Source organism: Culex pipiens, chromosome 3 (genome assembly GCF_016801865.2).
Source record: "Culex pipiens pallens isolate TS chromosome 3, TS_CPP_V2, whole genome shotgun sequence".
Taxonomy (NCBI): Eukaryota; Metazoa; Arthropoda; class Insecta; order Diptera; family Culicidae; genus Culex; species Culex pipiens.
The window spans coordinates 9681511-9707105 of record NC_068939.1 but is presented as its reverse complement, the minus strand read 5'-3'; the positions used below and the strand labels follow the sequence as shown (position 1 = coordinate 9707105).

Below are 25595 nucleotides of genomic sequence, written 5' to 3'. Positions count from 1 at the left end.
TCGGAATTCAATGGCGCTTGGGTTCAGCCTTTCGCCACCAACTTTTCCACAGTTAGCTTTTTTTTGCTTGTGGACTGCGCAATGCATTTTTCTGCTGAATGGACGGAACGTCGGAGCCATCGGCGGAGTTGTAACAAACTGCTTTCCAGAAGGGAAGAAGAATTATACCTTTCCAGGATGCAACCAATTGCGAAATGGATTGCCTTTAGTGTCGGCTGGATTGAAATACCAAGGGTTGGTGGACTGAAGTTGTGTTACAGTGATTTGTACCAATTTTTTAGATGCAAATAAAATGAATGTTTTTTTAAATTTATTTCAAGAGATGTTATCAATAACTTTTAGGAAGAAAAAAAAAACCATCAGCACTTGACTTTTCATTGAAAGTTTTAAATCACAGATGCGAGGAAAATCAGCGTAAACCAAATGAACGCTGTTTATGTTTTTTTTGAAACAAATTATGTAGATTTTTAGGTTAAGTTTGGCTTTCGGTCTGTTTGGGGAATCAAACACTTGTATGTTCTCTTCAACCCGTTTTTGGCCTTTTTCAAGAAATCGAAATGGGAGTGTTTGTCGCTAGAGCTACTGACAGGTCAACAGGTCTAGAGGTCGCTGTTGAGAGTTTGTAATTTTAGATTTTCTAACGGAAGGTGGTGTAAATACTTTAGCATTTTTGTCAAGAGTGAAATTCTTTTGTGAAATTTGAAATTTTACAATTTTGCCGAAGAGTGCAAAGGGATTCAAGTTGATCCTGAAAAATAATTTGTTCTACAGCGACCCCTAACCTTAAACCGATTTTGGCTCAACACTGGCACCGATGCTAACTTTTGCATAAAGAATCAACTCAGATGGTGTCCCTGAAATCTTTTCAACCACAATCCATGACTTGAAACTTAAAAAAAAACAACCCGCTTCTAGGAGGGCTAAAAATCGCCGAAAATTCATTTCAACCAATTATGTATGCATTAGGGTGGGTCATTTTTTTCGAAAGTGTTTGGATCCGGCTGAAATAAGGGCCATCTTGTAGAGGGTACCCATAGGGACTCTCATACCAAATTTGAGCTCATTTGGTTGAAAACTGGCTTGTCGCTCGGGGGTTAAAGTTTACATGGAAATTACTATGGGAAATGAGTGATTTTACTTCAAACGCTCCTACAAGCTAAGCGACAAACTTTAGTCCACACTTACACTAGGTAGCCGTGTCGGGGGTGGTCCAAGGAACATTTTTCTCTAAGGGTTCATGGTCATCCGTTCAACCCTGAGCTTGCGCAAAGCCGATTTATCCGGCGGCGCCGGAATCCTTCGAAATCTTCGTTTTAACGGTCAACGCATGCTACGAAACTTTAAATGCATCGTGTGAATCAATGGGAAACACGACGCCAAACGTCAAAGCACTAAAATGGAAGCAGTAAACAACGGTTCGCCGTCCGCTGGCTCGCCGGTAAATACTCTTAGAGCAGTTTCCTGTTGCATGAGAGAAGATCAAGTCCACCTTAATGCTTAAAGGTATTAAAAAAACATGCAGTTTAATCGGAACCTAATACTAAACTCGATTTCAGGACGTGGTGCGCATCAACATTGCCTGGCAACATCAATATCAACCAATTTGGCGATCTGTAACTGTTCGAATGTGTGTGCCTTGTTCAAGCCGGCGGCGGACAGTTCCCGCCGACAGCACGGACAGTTGATCTCCTTTGGGAGCCTCACGTCGACATTTCCGACGGAATGGCTGCGACTACTGGGAGCAAATGTGTGTGTGTGACAAATCTGGGAAGATGCTAAGAAACTGATCCGCTCGAAAGACAACAAAAGCGCTTCTCTAGGAGGTGCTAAATATTAATCGCATAAAAAGCAGATCAATCAACTCCAAACACCATCGAGACTAGCGAGATGCAGATGTGCAAGTTATTCGCGAAGGAGAGATCAGGAAGTGGATTATGAGGCGCTGACAAGCAGGGATGGCAAATGGCAAAAAACCATCGCGAACCCCTCGTTTGATTTATTACCTTCCAGTTACAGAATTCACTATAATGATGTATGAAGCAATTGTAGATTTTGTACAAACGAACAATTTTGTAGAACATTGTTTTGCTCCAAAGTGAATGCTGTTGACACTACAGCGTAAACAATGTCTAAAAATGCCACCATCGGCGTCCCTCACTCGCGATGGTGAGGGGATTTTTGTTTACGCTCTAATGTCAACAGTATTGAGTTTAGAACAAAACAATGTTCTACAAAGTTGTTCATTAGTAAAATATCTACAAGTGCTCCATACATGATTATAGTAAATTCCTTAACTGGAAGGAAATAAATTAAAAAATCTTTTTGGAGGCCCATCGGCAAATACCTTCCCTGCTGACAAGACCTGGAATTGATAATGTTCAAGAATAACTTTGAAATTGTTGTTAAATATATGATGTGTATAACGAAAGAATAAAAATTTGCTGAAATCTAAAGAAAAAATCTAATTATGCCTTTTTAAGCGTTATTATGGAGGGAGCCATGCTTCGAATTTTGGAGCAAATCAGGGAAGCGTTAATTGGAGGGGCTTAACCGTTTTTTTTTGTTTCAAATGTTGATTTTTATTTTTGGAATAATTTTTATTTTAGATAAAACGCTCTTCTATCAGTTTTTCTTGATTTTGCACTTGAAAACGAAGCTTTCTTATTCTTCAACTAGTTCCCCTGAACCTTAGCCAGCAAACGACTAATAAACTTCGAACACTCAAAAGATCCAGCACTCGGTCGTCATCAAAAATGAACAATCATTTCCGGTGTACCGCATTCGAAATGTTTTCCTTTTCATGCACCTGGAACATACTCTACAATTGATAAAATTGAGTTCTCGAATCACACAAAACGGAATGTGATTGACGACCAAGTGCCCTGACCTGGGTGCAGAATCTTACAGGACGCCGTACGCCGTAGGAACTCCATTGAACTAATATCTTGCGCACCACGTCCTGAAATCGAGTTTAGTATTAGGTTCCGATTAAACTGCATGTTTTTTCATACCTTTAAGCATTAAGGTGGACTTGATCTCCTCTCATGCAACAGGAAACTGCTCTAAGAGTATTTACCGGCGAGCCAGCGGACGGCGAACAGTTGTTTACTGCTTCCATTTTAGTGCTTTGACGTTTGGCGTCGTGTTTCCCATTGATTCACACGATGCATTTAAAGTTTCGTAGCATGCGTTGACCGTTAAAACGAAGATTTCGAAGGATTCCGGCGCCGCCGGATAAATCGGCTTTGCGCAAGCTCAGGGTTGAACGGATGACCATGAACCCTTAGAGAAAAATGTTCCTTGGACCACCCCCGACACGGCTACCTAGTGTAAGTGTGGACTAAAGTTTGTCGCTTAGCTTGTAGGAGCGTTTGAAGTAAAATCACTCATTTCCCATAGTAATTTTCATGTAAACTTTAACCCCCGAGCGACAAGCCAGTTTTCAACCAAATGAGCTCAAATTTGGTATGAGAGTCCCTATGGGTACCCTCTACAAGATGGCCCTTATTTCAGCCGGATCCAAACACTTTCGAAAAAAATGACCCACCCTAGTATGCATATATCTTGCTGAAACTTTTTGGGTGCCTTCCGTATGTTCAAATTCGTCATGCAAAATCAGTTTGTCTTCCCTGGGAAAAGTTGTAGGTATGGATGAGGACAATTCCGAATAAATGATAAACCATTAAAAATGCTGATTTTTTTTATCTTTGATTTTCAAAAAACACAATTTCTAATTTATTTCTAATTATGAAATTTTAGTAGGGGACATAAAATGCTATCTTTTCAGAAAATTCCACAAAAGACAAATAGTCTTTAAAAAAAAATAAAAAAAAACAAGTTGAATTTCATTAAAAACAGTAATTTTTGCCCATTTTTGAAAAAAATAATCGAAAATTGCCTATATTTCGCTATTTTAAATTCTTTTCAGGCCGTTGCAAATATTTTTTAATGTTTATGTCAAAAACACGTATTTTTTCGCATGTTCAAAAATTAAATGGGTCGTACCGCCCCTTCGGCACAAGATATCAACAAACTAACATAATCCACCTATGTGGTTGGAGCCTTCCTCACTCATTACCAACAATGGGTGATATGATGGGGTTGGACACAAATTTCATCTATTTTTTAGATCCGGAATAAAAATGTACATAAATATCACTTAAGTGGCCATATCTCGAGACAGGGTTGCCAGATCTTCAATGTTTTGGACTCGTTGGAAAGGTCTTTTGATAATCTAACCAACAATGGGTCGGATGGTGGATCCGAACATAGTTTACATACATTTAAGTGAGATCCGGCTTCCAAAAAGTACATAAATATTACTTAAGTGGCCATATCTCGAGACAGGGTTGCCAGATCTTCAATGTTTTGGACTCGTTGGAAAAGTCTTTTGATAATCTAACCAACGATGGGTCGGATGATGGACCCGGACATAGTTTACATACATTTAAGTGAGATCCGAATATATGTGAAAACACATTTTTATACATAACTTTTGAACTACATATCGAAACCTCAGTCTGTATAAAACTCGATCTATGGGACCCTAAACCAAGTCGAATGCAACAGGTTCGGGTCAAATCGGTTCAGCCAGTGCCGAGAAACATGAGCTAGTTTGTTGGTCACATACATACATATACACACACATACACACAGACATTTGTTCAGTTTTCGATTCTGAGTCGATAGGTATACATGAAGGTGGGTCTACGACGATTTTATACAAAGTTCATTTTTAGAGCAGGATTATAGCCTTACCTCAATGAGGAAGGCAAAAAGATCCGAAAAATTGAGGGGCAAAAAAAGTTTTTTTCATAAAACTACAAAATTTTAATGGAAAAGTAGTCTTATAAGCTGAAAAAAATTAAAAAGGCGTTTTCATGCGTTTAAAATCATATTTAGCATATTTGAGTTCAACCAATATTTTTTTTTTTTTGTTGAAATTTCGTTGTACAGTACTGCAAAAAGTTTTTTTTTTCAACAAAAAAAAAATATTTCGCCAATATGTACTTTGATATTTTGAAAACTAAAGATTGCGAAACATCTGGGCAGGTGTAAAATGTATTTTAAAACACTTTTTTTCATTCAAATGATAAAACCATGGTTTGTAATTTGAATGGTTATTTTTTTTTATTCTGTTGCCCCTTTTCCTCGATTTTGGTCAGAGTCGTGGGACATAAACTTCAAAAAATATTTGCAACGGCACACCTTTCACCTTTTTCACCTTTTCAGATTTTTTTCGAATCTCAATTATTTAAAAAAAAATCGTAGCATGATCCATTTTTTTTTTTGCTATTTCTGGAATTTTCAGAAGAGATTTTATAATTTATTTCTAATTTTGATTTTTTTGTAAGAAACACAAAATGCCATCTATCAAGAAAATTCCAAAAAAGGCAAATAGCCTTTGACCAAGTTAAATAATATGAAAAACTGTAACTTTCGCCCATTTTTAGAAAAAGTAATCTCGAAAATACCCTACATTTTGCTTTTTTAAATTCTGTTGATACGACGTTTGGTTCCTGAGAAAAAACCTTTTTCAGATTTTTCGGAAATCACTATTTTTTTCCAAAAATTTGGAGCTTCATCAAAAAATTTTGCCCTTTCTGGAATATTCAGAAAAGTTTTTATGTCAAATCATAAAATAAAAAAAATACATATAGATAGTTTTCTAGAGAAACATTGAAACATTGTAATTTTTGTTTAACTTAAATGAATCAATTTTCATCGGAAATTGACAAGATGTGAAACAAAATACTTTTTAGGAAAAAAAATATTAGAACTTTCATTTTCAACCCGAGTAAATTCATCACTAATTTACACAAAAATTTCTCACCTTTTAAACCTTGTTTAAATTTGATAAATCATTTTTGTTAACTTTTTCTTGGTGTAATTTTGCAATTTAGACTGAAAAAGTGACATTACACCAGAAAATCGGAAAAATTACATGTTTTCAGAGGTGAAATTACGCATTCTTTCTGACATAACAGATGACTCCAGTAGATCTTGACGATAATCTTTTGACCGATGGAAATTTTGTACATCTTTTACTCGAAATTTGTTAAAAAATATTTTGAAGGTGGGAATTTTCTCTGCAAACTTTTCGTTTCAATAGCGTCGTAAAACTGTAAAAAAAGAAAAAAAAGTCCAGAGCCGCACACTAATTTTAAACAATCGATTCAAACTACCGATCCTTATTTCATCAATTTCTAAATAAATAAGATTTATTGTGCATTTTTCCAATGTCAAAGACTGGCATAGGGTAAGCATTGAAACATGGTAAAACAATATAATCTGGGAAAAGCTCAAGAGTTATGGGTGTAATTTTACCCTTTTTCTGCACAGTATTAATTGTGTAAATTTGAAAGGTGTAAACTTGGATGGTGTAATATTACCTCTTTAACCCTCTACTGCCCAATTTTTTTTTTGATTTTTTTTTATTTTCCCGTGTTTAGGAGTTCATTTTGAGCAACTTTACGAAAAACTTTATTTCTCTTTTTTTATGTTTTTCTTGTTTCATTTTTCTATTTTTATTTGCATTTATCTTGTTAAGTTTATTTTTGTTATTGGTAGTATTTGGTCTATTCTACCACCTCCTATCATTATATTTTGCTAATTTTTTCATGTTTTTACAGTTTCTTTTTAAATTTTTTGCTTGTTTTTGACATTTTCTGCTATAAAACGGCACCATTATCATTTAAATTGTAAAAAATGCGTAGAGGCATAGTCTGGGACACTAGAAAAAAAACTGCATACTTTTTTTTTAAATATAGGAAATGTTAGTAAAAAACACAACCAAAGTTGACCCCTAAAAAAATGTCATTTTTGAAAAAAATGGCTGAGTCAATGCTTTTTAAAGATAAAAAATTTGTTAAAAATTGATTTTTTGCGATTTTTCAGATTGAAGCCCGTCTAGAGGCGGGGTTAGGTTGTAGAGGGTTAATGATTTAATAGTACCTCCATTTACAATGAAAAACTGGTGAATTTACACATTTTTGGAGGTAAAGCTACCCATTTTTACTGACATAAATGATGTTCCCATTCCCAGATGTAATATTACCATGATTTTTTAATGTGTGATGTAATTTTACCACCACCTGATGAAAATATATGTTTTTTTTGTTTATGTGTTCGTTTTTTTTTCAAGTATGAATTTCATGACAATATCAGCTTTACACAAGATGCGACTAAAAACATTATTAAAAGCTTAGAACCAACTACCGAAAAATCGCAAGTTGCTCAGAAAAAACTTTCGGGTGTTTGTAATCCACGCGATTAGCGATAAACCGGAAGGCGAGTGTCTGGCATTTCAATCCGACACCATCAGCAAAAATTGAAAAGTTTCCAATATTTCCCAAGCACCCAGAAAAGTGGTCCCCCCCCCCTTCCCTTTCAGTTTCTTACCCAGTTTATAGTGGACTCTGCTCGCTCGGAGTTGGTGTTGTTTTTTTGGCGTGAAAATCTTGAGTAACTCCAACTTTCTCAGTGGCGAGAGCATTCTTTGGGTCACAATATTTGCGGGATTTTCCACCACTTTTCCCCCTCACTGGCCACCGAAAGTTTCGCTGCAGTATGCATGATTTATGAACGTGTTTGTTTCCCTTTCGAAAAGCTTGCAAAAAAGAACGGACAAAGTTAACTTTGCTTTTTTTTTTGCAAGCCCGGCTGGCGACTTTTGTATGCACGAGCGGAGAAGAATTTGGACCTTTTTTTCGGAGGGGAAAAACTTTGAAGCTTGGTTTTTCCGGTGGACGAGCTTCGTGGTGGCGCGGGACGAAATTAATGCAAGGACGAAAAGAAAAGCTTAAACAGCAGCAGCAGTCGCCACCACTTCCGGATTTGGGTTGTTTTAAGAGGAAAGTTTTAACCTATAGACACGGATTTTTTGGAGTGGAGTCATTTATCAGATAAGATGTTTTGGAAGCTTAAAGTGTGCTTTAAATTCTAGAATAAGTCTGTAGAAACTTTTTATTTTGAAAATGACTATGACTTACAGTTTTCATCTTAGAAATAGAACCAAATATCGGCAAATTATTATTTGGCATCGTTCAGTTGCAAAATTAACTTCATCTTATCTAATTTTCTCGAAAATCTCTTTTCCCTTGCCACCAAAATTTACATATCGTGATAAAAATCACAGCCAAACCAGCCATATCCAGCAACTCCCAAAAAGACAATTTTCGCTGTAACCCCCGAGTTCATAACCGAAACATGACAACGACCGACTAATTTAATCAGTGATATTTATTTACCCACACTCCTCGACAGTGTCGTTGGCGTCTTTGGCAAAGTTCCATTCTATGCCACACCTCAAGAAGGGGTTAATAAACTGCCAAAGTTTATACTCGCGAAATTTCGAAAATTCCCCCGCGGAACGTGTTTTTCGTGGAAGACAGGTGCACAAATCCACGTAGCGAAGCTAGCGATGATACCGCTAGCAGTGATTATGGCTTATGTGTGCTGATTGCTGATTACATCTTGGAGGTAAAATGCAATTTCTAGAATGGGGTTCACTTCAGCCTCTACACGGGAAATTTAGCACAGCAACTTTCATTTTTTTCAAATTTATTTCACTTTCTGAACAGACTTCAATAGAAACCTCGATCGCCAAAGCTTTATTATGTTTTGGTGGTTTTTCCAAGTTTTTCCATCGCTTTCCACCAAGCTGACTCGGACTGACCGGTAAACTCGACATGTTAATTCCTTCCCGCCAGATCTTTTTTTTGTATATAGTAACATTCTGAACAACTTGCAATAGTGATATAGCGCAAAGCATTTTTTCTTTCACCTTTTGCCAGACTTACCCAACATCCTCTCGAACAAGATTAACTGCAAACGAGGTTGGTTCGTTTGTGAGGTGGAAGCAAAAAAAGCCAAACTGGACGTTGGTAGAAATTTAATTTTCACTCCATCTTTCTGCTGACCTTTCGCCTTGGTCTAAAAATATTCTTTTGAGGTAGAAAAAGTGCGATTCTCTGGTAAATTGAAAGCTGGAATATTGTATATAAAACTTCTTACATTGAATTCACAGCATCTTCTTCAAGCATCACGGGATTAATATTTGTTTAGATTAGTAGGATAAGGTATTGGCTTTTCGATGCCTCCCAAGGGGAGAACTTTCAAAAAAGACCCGGCGAGCTTTCCGAGTAACGATGCTATGGAAAGGTCTATCCAGGTTTTTAAGCGAAAATAGCGTTCGAAAGGTGAACGCCCGAAATGTCAACATCACGCAGTAGTACCAACATTACGAAGAAAGTGTGCCATGGCATGACAGCCACATTTTTTTTCTAGTGTTGGTGCTACTGCGCGATTTTGACATTTCGGACGTTCACCATTCGAACGCCATCTTCGCTTAAAAACCTCGATTGATCAACGATTATAAAGAAATGACTTTGTCACCCTGAAATTTTGACACATTATTCGATGCACAATGCACAATTTACACGACGCCGTGCTTTCTCATCAACCGTGATAAAGGAAAGGCTTTGAATATCACAAAACAGTTAATAAAGATATCAAAAGGACAAAAAAAAAACACCAATCACTCAAAAAAACGACGGTCAAAACACAAATAATCCTGTGAGGCATCCGCGTTTAATCGCTGCCCGCAATCGACTCGAAATTACTAAATTTACCAAAAACAAACCCAACCAAATGACCAAAATGACCAAAATGACTAAAATGACCAAAATGACCAAAATGACCAAAAAGACCAAAATGACCGAAATGACCAAAATGACCATAATGACCAAAATGACCAAAATTACCAAAATGAACAAAATGACTAAAATGACCAAAATGACCAAAATGACCAAAATGATCAAAACGACCAAAATTACCAAAATGACCAAAATGACCAAAATGACCAAAATGACCAAAATGACTAAAATTACCAAAATTACCAAAATTACCAAAATTACCAAAATTACCAAAATTACCAAAATTACCAAAATGACCAAAATGACCAAAATGACCAAAATGATCAAAATGACCAAAATGACTAAAATTACCAAAATTACCAAAATTACCAAAATTACCAAAATTACCAAAATTACCAAAATTACCAAAATTACCAAAATTACCAAAATAACCAAAATGACCAAAATGACCTAAATGGCAGAAATGAACAAAATGACCAAACTGACCAAAATGACCAAAATGACCAAAATGACCAAAATGACCAAAATGACCAAAATGACCAAAATGACCAAAATGACCAAAATGACCAAAATGACCAAAATGACCAAAATGACCAAAATGACCTAAATGGCAGAAATGAACAAAATGACCAAACTGACCAAAATGTTCAAAATGACCAAAATGACCAAAATGACCAAAATGACCAAAATGACCAAAATGACCAAAATGACTAAAATGACCAAACTGACCAAAATGACCAAAATGACCAAAATGACCAAAATGACCAAAATGACCAAAATGACCCAAATAACCCAAATGACCAAAATGACCAAAATGACCAAAATGACCTAAATGGCAGAAATGAACAAAATGACCAAACTGACCAAAATGACCAAAATGACCAAAATGACCAAAATGACCAAAATGACCAAAATGACCAAAATGACCAAAATGACCAAAATGACTAAAATGACCAAAATGACCAAAATGACCAAAATGACCAAAATGACCAAAATGACCAAAATGACCAAAATGACCAAAATGACCAAAATGACCAAAATGACCAAAATGACTAAAATGACCAAAATGACCAAAATGACTAAAATGACCAAAATTACCAAAATGACCAAAATGACCAAAATGACCAAAATGACCTAAATGGCAGAAATGAACAAAATTACCAAAATGACCAAAATGACCAAAATGACCTAAATGACCAAAATGACCAAAATGACCAAAATGACTAAAATTACCAAAATGACCAAAATGACCAAAATGACCAAAATGACCCAAATAACCCAAATGACCAAAATGACCATAATGACCAAAATTACCAAAATAACCAAAATGACCAAAATGACCTAAATGGCAGAAATGAACAAAATGACCAAACTGACCAAAATGACCAAAATTACCAAAATGACCAAAATGACCAAAATGACCAAAATGACCAAAATGACCAAAATGACCAAAATGACCTAAATGGCAGAAATGAACAAAATGACCAAACTGACCAAAATGACCAAAATGACCAAAATGACCAAAATGACCAAAATGACCAAAATGACCAAAATGACCAAAATGACCAAAATGACCAAAATGACCAAAATGACCAAAATGACCAAAATGACTAAAATGACCAAAATTACCAAAATGACCAAAATGACCAAAATGACCAAAATGACCAAAATGACCTAAATGGCAGAAATGAACAAAATGACCAAACTGACCAAAATGACCAAAATGACCAAAATGACCAAAATGACCAAAATGACCAAAATGACCAAAATGACCAAAATGACCAAAATGACTAAAATGACCAAACTGACCAAAATGACCAAAATGACCAAAATGACCAAAATGACCAAAATGACCAAAATAACCAAAATGACCAAAATGACCTAAATGGCAGAAATGAACAAAATGACCAAACTGACCAAAATGACCAAAATGACCAAAATGACCAAAATGACCAAAATGACCAAAATGACCAAAATGACCAAAATGACTAAAATGACCAAACTGACCAAAATGACCAAAATGACCAAAATGACCAAAATGACCAAAATGACCAAAATGACCAAAATGACCAAAATGACCAAAATGACCAAAATGACTAAAATTACCAAAATGACCAAAATGACCAAAATGACCCAAATGACCCAAATGACCAAAATGACCAAAATGACCAAAATGACCAAAATGACCAAAATGACCAAAATTACCAAAATTACCAAAATTACCAAAATTACCAAAATAACCAAAATGACCAAAATGACCTAAATGGCAGAAATGAACAAAATGACCAAAATGACCAAAATGACCAAAATGACCAAAATAACCAAAATGACCAAAATGACCTAAATGGCAGAAATGAACAAAATGACCAAACTGACCAAAATGACCAAAATGACCAAAATGACCAAAATGACCAAAATGACCAAAATGACTAAAATGGCCAAACTGACCAAAATGACCAAAATGACCAAAATGACCAAAATGACCAAAATGACCAAAATGACCAAAATGATCAAAACGACCAAAATGACCGAAATGACCAAAATGACCAAAATGACCAAAATGACCAAAATGACCAAAATGACCAAAATGACCAAAATGACCAAAATGACCAAAATGACCAAAATGACCAAAATGACTAAAATTACCAAAATGACCAAAATGACCAAAATGACCAAAATGACCCAAATAACCCAAATGACCAAAATGACCAAAATGACCAAAATGACCAAAATGACCAAAATGACCAAAATGACCAAAATGACCAAAATTACCAAAATTACCAAAATTACCAAAATTACCAAAATTACCAAAATAACCAAAATGACCAAAATGACCTAAATGGCAGAAATGAACAAAATGACCAAAATGACCAAAATGACCAAAATGACCAAAACGACCAAAACGACCAAAATTACCCAAATGACCCAAATTACCAAAATGACCATAATGACCAAAATGACCCAAATAACCCAAATGACCAAAATGACCAAAATGTCCAAAATGACCAAAATGACCAAAATGATCAAAATGACCAAAACTTGACCTTGACCAAAATGACCCAAATTACTAAAATGACCAAAATGACCTAAATGACCAAAATGACCAAGTGACCAAAATGACCGAAATGACCGAAATGACCGATATGACTGAAATAACTAAAATGACCAAAATTACCAAAATTACCAAAATTACCAAAATTACCAAAATCACCAAAATTACCAAAATGACCAAAATTATCAAAATGGCCAAAATTACCAAAATTACCAAAATGACCAAAATTACCAAAATTACCAAAATTACCAAAATTACCAAAATTACCAAAATTACCAAAATTACCAAAATTACCAAAATAACCAAAATGACCAAAATGACCAAAATGACCAAAATGACCAAAATGACCAAAATGACCAAAATGACCAAAATGACCAAAATGACCAAAATGACCAAAAAGACCAAAATGACCCAAATAACCCAAATGACCAAAATGACCAAAATGACCAAAATTACCAAAATTACCAAAATTACCAAAATTACCAAAATGACCTAAATGGCAGAAATGACCAAAATGACCAAACTGACCAAAATGACCAAAATGACCAAAATGACCAAAACGACCAAAATGATCAAAATGACCAAAACTTGACCTTGACCAAAATGACCCAAATGACCCAAATTACCAAAATGACCAAAATGACCAAAATGACCAAAATGACCCAAATAACCCAAATGACCAAAATGACCAAAATGACCAAAATGACCAAAATGACCAAAATGACCAAAATGACCAAAATGACCAAAATGACTAAAATTACCAAAATTACCAAAATTACCAAAATTACCAAAATGACCTAAATGACCTAAATGGCAGAAATGAACAAAATGACCAAACTGACCAAAATGACCAAAATGACCAAAATGACCAAAACGACCAAAACGATCAAAATGACCAAAACTTGACCTTGACCAAAATTACCCAAATGACCCAAATTACCAAAATGACCATAATGACCAAAATGACCAAAATGACCAAAATGTCCAAAATGACCAAAATGACCAAAATGATCAAAATGACCAAAACTTGACCTTGACCAAAATGACCCAAATTACTAAAATGACCAAAATGACCAAAATGACCAAAATGACCAAAATGACCAAGTGACCAAAATGACCGAAATGACCGAAATGACCGAAATGACCGATATGACCGAAATAACTAAAATGACCAAAATTACCAGAATTACCAAAATTACCAAAATCACCAAAATTACCAAAATGACCAAAATTATCAAAATGACCAAAATTACCAAAATTACCAAAATGACCAAAATTACCAAAATGACCAAAATTACCAAAATGACCAAAATTACCAAAATTACCAAAATGACCAAAATGACCAAAATGACCAAAATGATCAAAATAACCAAAATAACCCAAATGACCAAAATGACCAAAATTACCAAAATTACCAAAATTACCAAAATTACCAAAATCACCAAAATTACTAAAATGACCAAAATTACCAAAATTACCAAAATTACCAAAATTACCAAAATTACCAAAATTACCAAAATTATTTGGTTCATTTTGGTCATTTTGGTTATTTTGATAATTTTGGTAATTTAGGTAATTTTGGTAATTTTGGTCATTTTGGTCATTTTGGTCATTTTGGTCATTTTGGTCATTTCTGCCATTTAGGTCATTTTAGTAATTTTGGTAATTTTGGTTATTTTGGTAATTTGGGTCATTTGGGTCATTTTGGTCATTTTGGATTTTCGGTCGTTTTGGTCATTTGGGTAATTTTGGTCGTTTTGGTAATTTCGATCTTGGTTGTTTGACGTGGAATCGATGCTATGTTTATTTATTGTTTCCAGGTTAATCACAAATTAAACCGATTTGAAAATAGAGTTGGAATAAACAAAAGGAATTTGGAGAAACCATACAGTTAAAATAATAGTTTGAATTTTGATTTTTTTTTTTTTATGAAGTAACTTCATCTAACAAAGAAAATCATAACAATTGAACTCAATCAATGATGAAGCGAAATTTCAGGAATCATCTTCATCAAACTATGTTTTCCTCACATAATAACTCATGTTTTGCTTCCCCTCTCTCGTTACAGGTCGATTGCCAGCATGAACAAGACATCCCGGGCGGTCCGGGCGTGGTCCGACTGCACCGGCGAGCGTGACCATCTGATCTTCTACGACGGCAGCAGCACCAACGATCCGGTGCTGGCCAAGTACTGCGGCGGTGACTGGCTGCCGAGGGTTGTCTCGAGGTGAGTATGGGGCTGAAGTTTATTGAAGATTGATGATGTTTCTAGTGTTTTCTGGATTTTAACAGTTTGAACAGAATACTTGAGAAAAATAACGTTCCCTCAAGTTTTTAATTGAAATTTTCTGTAAACTAATTGGATTTTGGGTTGAACTTTTTATCAGAAGTTTCTATCAATTGATTAAAATCTACCGTCATATGCAACAACTCTAGGTTCACAAACTACAAATTAAACATTCAAAATTAAATAATTTCCACTTAAAATTTAAGTTAAAGAAACGGTTGCTCCATCTCAAAGTTTCCCGCTTCCTTCCAGTGCCGTGAGCTTTTGAGGCACGTGGTAAACTTTTCCCAAGCTCATGTAAAACATGTGCACTTGCACTACGCCCTTTCCTTACCCGCAACTTTATCCGGGAAAGTAATCGGGATTGGCTCATAAAAGTTGATCCTTTTGTGTAAGCGGTTAGATTCCGGGTCGGATAAGATCTTATTAGTGCAAGAATTAACGCACTACCGACGACCTGCTGCAGCAGCCAAACCTCCGTGAAAACCACCACTTTGAGCAACGCAAATCTGGTTCGTTGATGCGGATTTTCCTCTGACAAGACTTTTCCTGCTTCCCGCTCGTCTTCTGGACCATTCGTCGTGTGCGCTGAATGCCGAGGGAAAAGTTTGCTCAAGAATTGCATAAAGAATGGCGCACAAATTAAATTAATTATAATTTTCACACGGCGAACAATGAACAAGAAATTTTACTGCTTTTTGAGGGGGGGTAAAGATTCCATTGTCAATGAGTGAGGTTTGTTTAAATAAAAATAATATTTTGATAAATTCATTTCAGAAAACAGAACAAATCGAAAAAAAATCATCCGGCTCACAACGACTTTTCAAAATAGTTCAATGGCTGGCCCTTTAGGCTATTCATGGAGTTTAAATAAATATTTTGAGTGTCTAAATTCAACAAAATAAGCTATATATATATATATATATATATATATATATATATATATATATATATATATATATATATATATATATATAAATTTTAACATTTTAACATTTACCCTTGAAATCTACAAATTCGGAACACTTTTTTCTTACGGATGTAAACAAACTTTGGTTCTTCCCAGGAGCACATATTTTTTACAAAATAATGACTTCACGCACTGACACCAACGAAACTCAAGCTTAGTTATGTTTTATAAATGGTCTGATAACTTTTTTTGTAAAAATATCTGTTAAATTCAGGTGTTCCACAATTGTGGGAGGCACAATATCATCCCACAATTATGGAACAGGCAATTTGGAGGCTGTGTTTTGTTGCTATGGATAACATAGTCTTTAAATGAGGTTTTTTGTTCAAAAAGTACTACATTTACTAGTGAAATAGCAAGAAAATGTCCATATGAAAGTCCTGAAAATAGTAGGGTCAACAGAAAAGCTGCATTGGCATTTTATTGACAAATTATCACAAAAGTGTTCCGAATATGTAGGATGACTGTAGCTCAACGTATTATTGGGATTTTTGTTTTCAATTTCATATTTTTGTTCCGAATTAATTTAAAACATTCTTTTTGTTTAAATTAAATTCATATCATTCCAAAATAAATGCTTTTTGAGGTTGAACTATTTCGTTAAAAAACAGGATAAAAGAAAATCAAATTATCCATTTTGAGACAATATGAAATATTCGAAAGCATCTGGAGTTGTTTTAAAAGGTTCAATAAACAAAATTTTTTTTTCTTTTAAGGTGTTTTTGATACTGCCTTAAGTCAGGGATATTGTAAATTTGGTTTATAGGACCTTTTGAAAAAAAAAAAAAAACTCCAGACTTGGAATATTGGCTTCAATAGTACACAGCCAAAAAAGTAGTAATCCAGCTGCATGTAAAAGGCGTGGGTGTATAATAAACATTGCATTATTTTACGCAATTTTATGTGATTTTACACCCTTAAATATGTAGCCCATCAGTATTGGTAACCTACTTGACCGAAATGTCAAGCTCATATATGCGTTTATCCTTACAACTTTCCATCGGTCTGATGGCCGAGTGGGCTAAGGCGCCAGTCCCTACTGTCGGTGCTGGGTTTGAATCTCGTCGGATGCAACTTTTTTTTTGTGTTTGCAAAAATTGTACATGCAGTGTGTAATAATAAGTGTTTATTTTGACGAAGGTAATGTGCATGCTTTTTAATGTTATTTTACCATCGGATTTTTTGCTGTGTACATAAAAAAAACTAATTTTAGATTTCTATCAGTTTTTACTGTGTTTACTGAAGAATTTAGTTTTTCTTTTTTGATGAACTTGAATAAAATTAATATTGAAATGAGTAGGAAAAAAATAATATTATTCTTTTCGGAACAACTTATTAGCAATTGAGCTTCGTAAAAAAATCTAAAAAAAAGCAAACTTATCACCCTGAAAAATAACAGCTGCAAATACTTTGTCAAAATTAAAAAAAAAAATGTCTCAAGGTAAGTAATGAAATCAAGAAGTAAACATTTATATATTTCATAAGCATTAATATTTTAAAGAAAAACGAAACGAATTCCTACACTTTTTAATATTTGTGGGTGATTATTTTTTTTGGTTTTTAAATTTTTTTTCCGACGCTGTTGACCATATTCAAATATGATTTTTTGAGTTACGTTTTATTTAAGAAGTTGAATCGAAAAAAAAAAGTTTTTTTCTTCGTCTATTTTTGAAAGCATATTTTAAAGTATCTGAGAAATTTGTCTACAATTTTAATTTTTTGAGATTGTTGATTCGACCTTTGGTTGCTGAAATATGGCCTTGCAGAGAATTTAAAAAATAAAAAAAATCTTTCCGGAGTGTTTCCCAATTTGCCCTTATTTTCTTAAATATTATAAATTATTTATTATTATCAACATCATTTAATGAATGAAGTAAAAATAATGAATGATTATTTTTTTCAGATTAAATATCGGATCAATAGTTTCCAAGTTAAATGTAGAGAAATTGTAAATTTTAAAAAATATACATTTTGAAAGAAAGACAAGAATGTAATTCGAAAAAAATATTTTTTTAAACAATTTTCTTAAAAATAGTCATAAAATAAATAATAAATTTATTTAAAAAAAATTATTCGAATCTTCTATTTTTGGTAAAGAAAAGTAGGCCGTTTCGTCGTTCCAGATTGACAGGAAAAGTAAACAGTTTCATAAATTGCATAATTGCATAAACAATATTTTTTTGAGTATTTTTCCACTGCATCTTTTTTTATAAAAAAAAAATACTATAAATACTATTTTTTAAAAGATCATAGCCCAAATAAGTATGTCAGTCATGTTCTATTGCTCAAAAATTGGCACTTTTGTTTCACTAAATAAAATCGAAAAATTAAAAAAGCTTAAAACCTGAGAGTTGCTGAACAATAGGTTTTTAATTCAACAATCAGATACGAGTTAATGTTTTAAATTTAGGCCGTTGCACATATTTTTTTCAAAGTTTATGTCGCCCCCCTCCTTTCCCCCGCCCCTTTTCAAAATTGTTTCGAAAAATCAGGGGGCATTTTTTTAAACTTGAAAATTTCAATGAAAAAAGATGTCTTATCAACTGAATACAGTCTGAAATGCATTTTTCTGCATTGATAATCATACTCAGCATGCTTGGGCTTTTTTAAAATATTTTGAATTTTCATGAAATTCCAATGTACAGCACAGCAAAAACTATTTATTCCTGCTAAAAAATTAAAGTGTTTCGTCAATACTTACATATTTTGGAAACTTATGATTGCGAAACAACTGGACTGGTGTAAAATGCATTAAAAACAATTTTCATTAAACTATTGAAACCTTGGGCTGTTTTTTTAGTTTTTTCTTAATTTAAAAATAAATACCTTCTCCTCCTCACCCTTCCCCATTAAAAAAAAATGCCTAACAATGTTGAAACGCAATTTGAAGTTTAAAAAAAAAATATTTGAATGTCTTAAAAATATGTTTGAACTAAAATGGGTTTTCAAATAATATTTTGATTTATCTATGATTAATTCAACTTTTAGCCCATCCTGATCCTACCATCTGAGTGCGGATTTTTCATAACCTCAACTCTACATTATCATGGAAAGCGAATTTCAATTGCGTGAGCAAAACTTTACCACCGACCAGCCATTTGCTGCTGTGGTCGTTTTTGCGCTCCCTTCCTGTCAGCCAACATGAAAAATGGAACAAGAACGGCAATTGTTGGCTGCGAAACTAGCCATAATTTGTGGGAAACTATATTTTATGTTTTTTTTTACAGATTTTTCCCATAGCAGTTGTGTTTTACCGAGAAAAAAAAGCTGAATTCATCTCTAATGAGTGCGCTTTTCACTGGACAAAAAAGCTTCACTTCTAGAGCATGAAAGTGGCCACTTTAACAGGCCACCACGTGACTACATTGGATGAGGGGTTTCCAAGAAGGAAAAGCCACCGACAACTTTTCGGCACTCAGATTGATTTCGATCCAAGTTTGCGACGACGGGAGTCTTTCGGGGGAAGCCTCTCCAAATCACTTCAATCATTTTCACCAAAAAAACAGACCGTCGCAGACAGAGCCGAAAACGGAGTTTTGAGGCACAACTTTTCAACTGGCTCGTTCCAAGTAATAACTTCTTCGGGAAGTTTCAAATGTAGCTTCTTTTATTTTTGAATTCTTGAAGCGTTATTTTACAGAACCATGGGAAAAATGATGTTAAATGTTGGTAAATATATTTAAAGTATAAATTCTTGTGGAAAAAGTAAATAGGTTATGATTTGGTCAAAAAACGTTATTCAAGAATTTTGACCATTTACAGCCCCAAAATTTCCCACCAAGCCACTTGTCCCGTTGCTCTGAGAAACGAGCAACATAATTGAAAACTATGGCGGCGCGAAAATAACGCTTTCGACCGGAAACGAAACTTGGCAGACGGCTGAGCTTTCAGTGGGGGGGTGGGTGTAGAACTGGCTTTTTAAGCATCTGCCCGGGCGGAAAAAAGCCGCATGTGATTGCGGCTGGAGGTCTTCTGAGCGGCATTACCAGACGCAGCTTCTCTTCCAGCTAGTTGCTACTTTGCTGTGTATTATCTATAAAGGAAAATGATAAAGTTATCTCATTATAAGCAAAATTGGAAAAGTTTCCACGGGTGGGGATCCGGGTTTTTTTTTCGAGCAGTTTGAATCAGTTTTCCCAACGTATGTTGAAACATGTCTGCGGGAAGGAAGCTTGTCTGAGCAAGTGAGTTCTTGTCAACAAAATGATGCTTCGGGGAGAGATGCCTGTTTAGCAAGTTGTTTTTCCTCGAAAGCGCTACTTGTTACAACTACTTGGGCGGGCCGCAGAAAAGTTTGATCTTGAATTGGCAATACGATGAAATGTTTCTTCTGGGGAAACCTATTTGATAATTTATTGACACATTGAAAGCATTTGAATGGCAAAACAAATAAATCACTGTTGAAGATAAAATCTAAGCAAACACAATGAAATTTATCTCAAACTACATATTGATTTCATTTTTGTCAGCCAGTTTTACTCCCAATGAGAGCTTATGATTTAAAAATTCTGGTGTTTTTTTTCATCAACTTAGTCAAAAGATAGCCGAATAACGGCTATCGAAAATTTAGGACTCAATGCGTAACACTCAAAGAAACTGATTTTTCGTTTTTTTCCAATAATAAAAAAGAATGATTGGCACAATTTCATAATTTTGCGATGGTTACCATTATGTCCCTTACTGGTTCCAACAACTTTGCCGAAGGCACTGAATTGAATCAAATACCCCTTGAGTTTTTTGCCTTAAACTAATAAAAATAACGAGATAAATGCACTGAAAATACCATAAACGAAAGTGACATTGAAAGCCCAAGGAGACTTTGATAAGTTTATCAAATCTAGGGATTCCAGAAACATTTATTTTTTGCCAGCCTATCAATTAATTGCTCCAATTTCTGGCCAAAAAGGATAAATTACTCTAAATACCAAATAACGAACCAATACGAAGTTTTTAAACGAAAATAAATCGAAATTTTTCCACTAGCTCTCCTAGAAAATAAACTTTGATAATTTATGTGAAATTCAGCTATCACAACCTGGCACCGATAATTTTATTGCTAATAAGGCTGATGCAAATATTTTTAAAAGTGTTTGTCCCTCGGCTCTGGTCAGGGTCAAGGGAGGGGCAAAAAAAAAGATTGAAATAACAAGCCATTGTAATTTGTAATTGTAATTTGTTGCTTTATTGGGTACGATAACTTGTAGTGTGTACTTTTTGTCAAGGCAAGGAAGGCCATATTATCAACATATGAATGAAAAAAAAAAACGTTTTAAAATGCACATTAAACTAGTATAGTGGTTTTGCAATCATTAGTGTTTTTAAATGTTACATTTGACGACAACCAAACATGCTAAAAATTACTCTAAATGCGGGGGAATTGATTTTAAGTGATTGCACATTGAAATTTTGAAGTTTTTTGAAAAAAAAATTGTTTTGCCCCCTGATTTTTCGGCCCGAATATGACTATGAAGGGGGGGGGGCAAACAAAAACATTAAATAAAATTTGTTCCAGCTAAAACGTAAATAAAGTTAATTGAGACCGGAGAGTCATCAATCTCAGTAGGGCTAGTGATTTTTCACGGCAACGGTACTCTAAAAATTGCTCAAAATATACGTCAAAATGTGTTCTTTTGGCATAATTATGAACAAAAAAGTGTCTTCAAAGTTAGCAGTAGTTCAAAATGCAAAAAAAAAATCCCTCTGAAACAAATGATCTACAGTCATGCCTCGGTTTAGCACCGCATATGGGGGATGCAAAACCGAGGCGTACATAACCGAGGCACAGAGCTTATGGAAATCATGCAAACATCAAAAAATTATAGTGTTTTGGAATCGGGATGATGTCAGCTATCCATTAAAATTATTATTTCATGAAAATTTTCACAAAAATACGTATTTTTCCTGTATTTCGAAAATGCATTTTTTTTTCTCTAAAGAAACCAAAAATATATTGTTATTGCAATATGGGTATCAAATGATCAGGTTTTTTCATACATTTTTGATGTAATAACAACATTTTTAGAAAATACTCCAAATTTTCACAAAACTACATCTTTTCCAAAAAATACTCAAAATTTCAATTTTTACAATATGGGTATCAAACGATCGGGATTTTTTCATATATTTCGAATGTAATAACAACATTTTTAGAAAATTTTCAAAATTTTCACAAAACTACGTATTTTCGAATAAAATACTCAAAATTTCCGTTTTTACAATGTGGGTATCGAACGATTGGGATTTTTTCATACATTTCGAATGTAATAACAATATTTTTTGAAAATACTCAAAATGTTCACAAAACTACGTATTTTCGAAAAAAAACTCTAAAAATTTCCGTTTTTACAATGTTAGCATCAAACGATCGGGATTTTTTCATACATTTTGAATGTAATAACAATATTTTTTGAAAATACTCAAAATTTTCACAAAACTACGTATTTTTGAAAAAAATACTCAAAATTTCCGTTTTTACAATGTGGGTATCAAACGATCGGGATTTTTTCATACATTTCGAAAGTTATTAAAAAAATGAAAATACTCAAAATTTTCACAAAACTACGTATTTTAGAAAAAAAATTGATTTGATTATTTGTTACCCATAATTTAAAAACTGAAATTTAGAAAAGTTTTACAAAAATACGTAGTTTTGTGAAAATTTTGAGTATTTTCAAAAAATATTGTTATTTCATTCGAAATGTATGAAAAAATTCGGATCGTTTGATACTCACTTTGTAAAAACGGAAATTTTGAGTACATTTTTTTTCGAAAATACGAAGTTTTGTGATTTTTTTTAGTATTTTAAAAAAATTTGGTTATTACATTCGAAATGTATGAAAAAATCCCGATCGTTTGATACCCACTTTGTAAAAACGGAAATTTTGAGTATTTTTTTTCGAAAATACGTAGTTTTGTGAACATTTGGAGTATTTTCAAAGAATATTGTTATTACAATCGAAATGTATGAAAAAATACCGATCGTTCGATACCTACATTGTAAAAACGGAAATTTTGAGTATTTTTTGGAAAATACGTAGTTTTGTGAAAATTTTGAGTATTTTCTAAAAATGTTGTTATTACATTCGAAATGTATGAAAAAATCCCAATCGTTTGATACCCATATACTGCCCATGTTCGCATAAATGTCCCATATGCAAAAACAGCAAGCTGAGAAAAACGCATTTGAAGTTTGTCCCATACATAAGGCTACGTGTTAAGTTTTCGTAAAAAAACTGGATTTCCTCTTGATTTCTAGAACAAAGTACTGGATGTTATAGGCACTTTTGAAAGAGCACACGATTTTGAACCAAACTGCATCAATAACTCGAAATCGATGAAAATGCATATGGGACATTTATGCGATCATGGGCAGTATAGTAAAAATTGAAATTTTGAGCATTTTTTTCGAAAAAACATAGTTTTGTGAAAATTTGGAGTATTTTCTAAAAATTTTGTTATTACATCCGAAATGTATGAAAAAAACCTGATCATTTGATACCCTTATTGCAATAACAATATATTTTTGGTTTCTTTAGAGAAAAAAATGCATTTTCGAAATACAGGAAAAATACGTATTTTTGTGAAAATTTTCATGAAATAATAATTTTAATGGATAGCTGACATCATCCCGATTCCAAAACACTATAATTTTGTGATGTTTGCATGATTTTCCGTACGATTAAAGCCAATGTCTCCCATATAGCCAAAATCCCATAAGCTCTGTGCTTCAGTTAAGCACTGGGCCGTGCTTAACCGAGGCAGCTGAACGGTGCAAAACCGGGGCAGTGCAAAACCGAGGCGTGCAAAACCGAGGCATGACTGTATTTGAAAAAGCTGTTTTGGATTCATACTAGGATTTTTTACAGAATTTCCGTCACTTGCATACATGAGCTGTTTTAATTTTATTGAGATTTAGAAAATTTAATTTGCTAAAAATCTCCAAAAAGAAGCACAATTCTAAATATTTATGAAAAGTAGAATCAAAAACACAAATTTAGCATTTTTTTTTTGTTTTCCTGCAATTCAGCAGTTTAGAAATTTTAGTATTTTAATAAAATTTAGGCAAAATTTTAGAAATTTATGTGCATTTTGTCTTATATTCTTATGAACAATATTTTTTTGAAAATCTGTAAATATGACATGTTATTTTTTATTTGGAAACTACATACGAATTGTTGCTAAAAATCTTGAGAAGTGTTTGAATAAAAAAAAACCCTTTAATGCACTAAGAAGCGATTTATTAATTGAATATTTCAAATTTCGCGGCATTTCACGCTATTTGCCAAATTTCACGGCCAGAGGCAAATTTCACGGATTATGCAGTTCCCGCGAAATCGCGAAAAATAACAGGATATTTTCATTCTACATTTCCAAACACTTCAAAATTTGCCTTTTTAAATGGCCTTTACCTGAAAACATAAAAGTGAATTGCACACTATATTTTTTTTAATTCTTTGGGACACCGAGGAACAAAGCGAATTAAAAGATTTTTTTTTTATTTATGTATTGCAAACCTCACGAAAACTATTAGTTTTAAATCAAAACTTAATGAAAAAAAAAATTTTTTTTTCGGAAAGCTGAAAAGTATACTATTTATTTATGAACAACTACCAACCTAGTAGCATTTTAGGTTTAAAGTAGGCCATAAAAGCCTATTTAGGCCGTATGAGGGTTTTCAGAACCATGATAAAACCTGTAAGTTTAAAAATGTTACTAGGGCAAGGATGTTGTTGCCTTCTTATTTCAAAATTATGGGACTTACAGATCAAATCTTGCTACATTCGTATGGGACCATCCACAAACCACGTGGACACTTTTTGGAAATCTCAACCCCCCCCCCCCCCATCGTGGACAATTTCCATACAAATTAAATCTTTTTTGTATGGAGCGTGGACAATCGCCATACCCCCCCCCCCCCTATGATGTCCACGTGGTTGATGGATGGTCCCTATGGTAGAAATAGTCATGCTTTGTTGGAAATAAAGGGATGAATCCAAAATTATATCGATAGTTCCCGTAGTTTTCAAAATACAAAGTGTGTGTAATTAGAATCCCAATACAAAGTTTTTTTTTAAACAAATGAAAATATTTAAAAATACAAACTTTTTTGAAGAATTTATTTAAAAATCTAATTTTATGTCTAAAAACGTTACTTAATCCACCCTTGGGTGGTTGGTGCCTTCCTCACATTTAAAGGGTGCTGTCCAAAAAAGACACAAAAGGGCGGTGTTTTTCAGTGTTTTATCAATTTGACTTATTATTCATACCACTAGATTGGGTAGTCAGAGCTTCATATTGCAGGGCACTTAGGTGCTTACAACTTATGATTGGGTTGTCAGATCTCCAATCTAATTCGTGCCCGTTGAAAAGGTATTTTGATTACCTATCCAACGACAGGTCGCATGAGAGATCCGGACAACGTTTTCATCAAAATATCTGAGATCCGGCCTCCAAAAAGTGCATAAATAACACTTAAGTGCTTATAACTTTTGATAGAGTTGTCAGTTCTTCAATGTCTTGGACGCATTGGACAGGTCTTTTGATGACCTATCCAACGACAATTCGCATGAGAGATCCGGACAACGTTTTCATCAAAATATCTGAGATCCGGCCTCCAAAAAGTGCATAAAT

General features: G+C 33.9%; 1 protein-coding gene across 2 annotated transcripts in view; it reads left to right on the top strand.

The window, feature by feature from the left end:
- The window catches only part of LOC120426842 (uncharacterized), a 261336-nt gene that overhangs the window by 208686 nt on the left and 27055 nt on the right, over nt 1–25595 (top strand). For both annotated transcript variants that reach the window (XM_052709398.1, XM_039591632.2), the window contains exon 9: nt 14777–14935. In XM_052709398.1, the coding sequence (XP_052565358.1) occupies nt 14777–14935 (159 nt within the window). The remainder of the gene's footprint in view (nt 1–14776; nt 14936–25595) is intronic.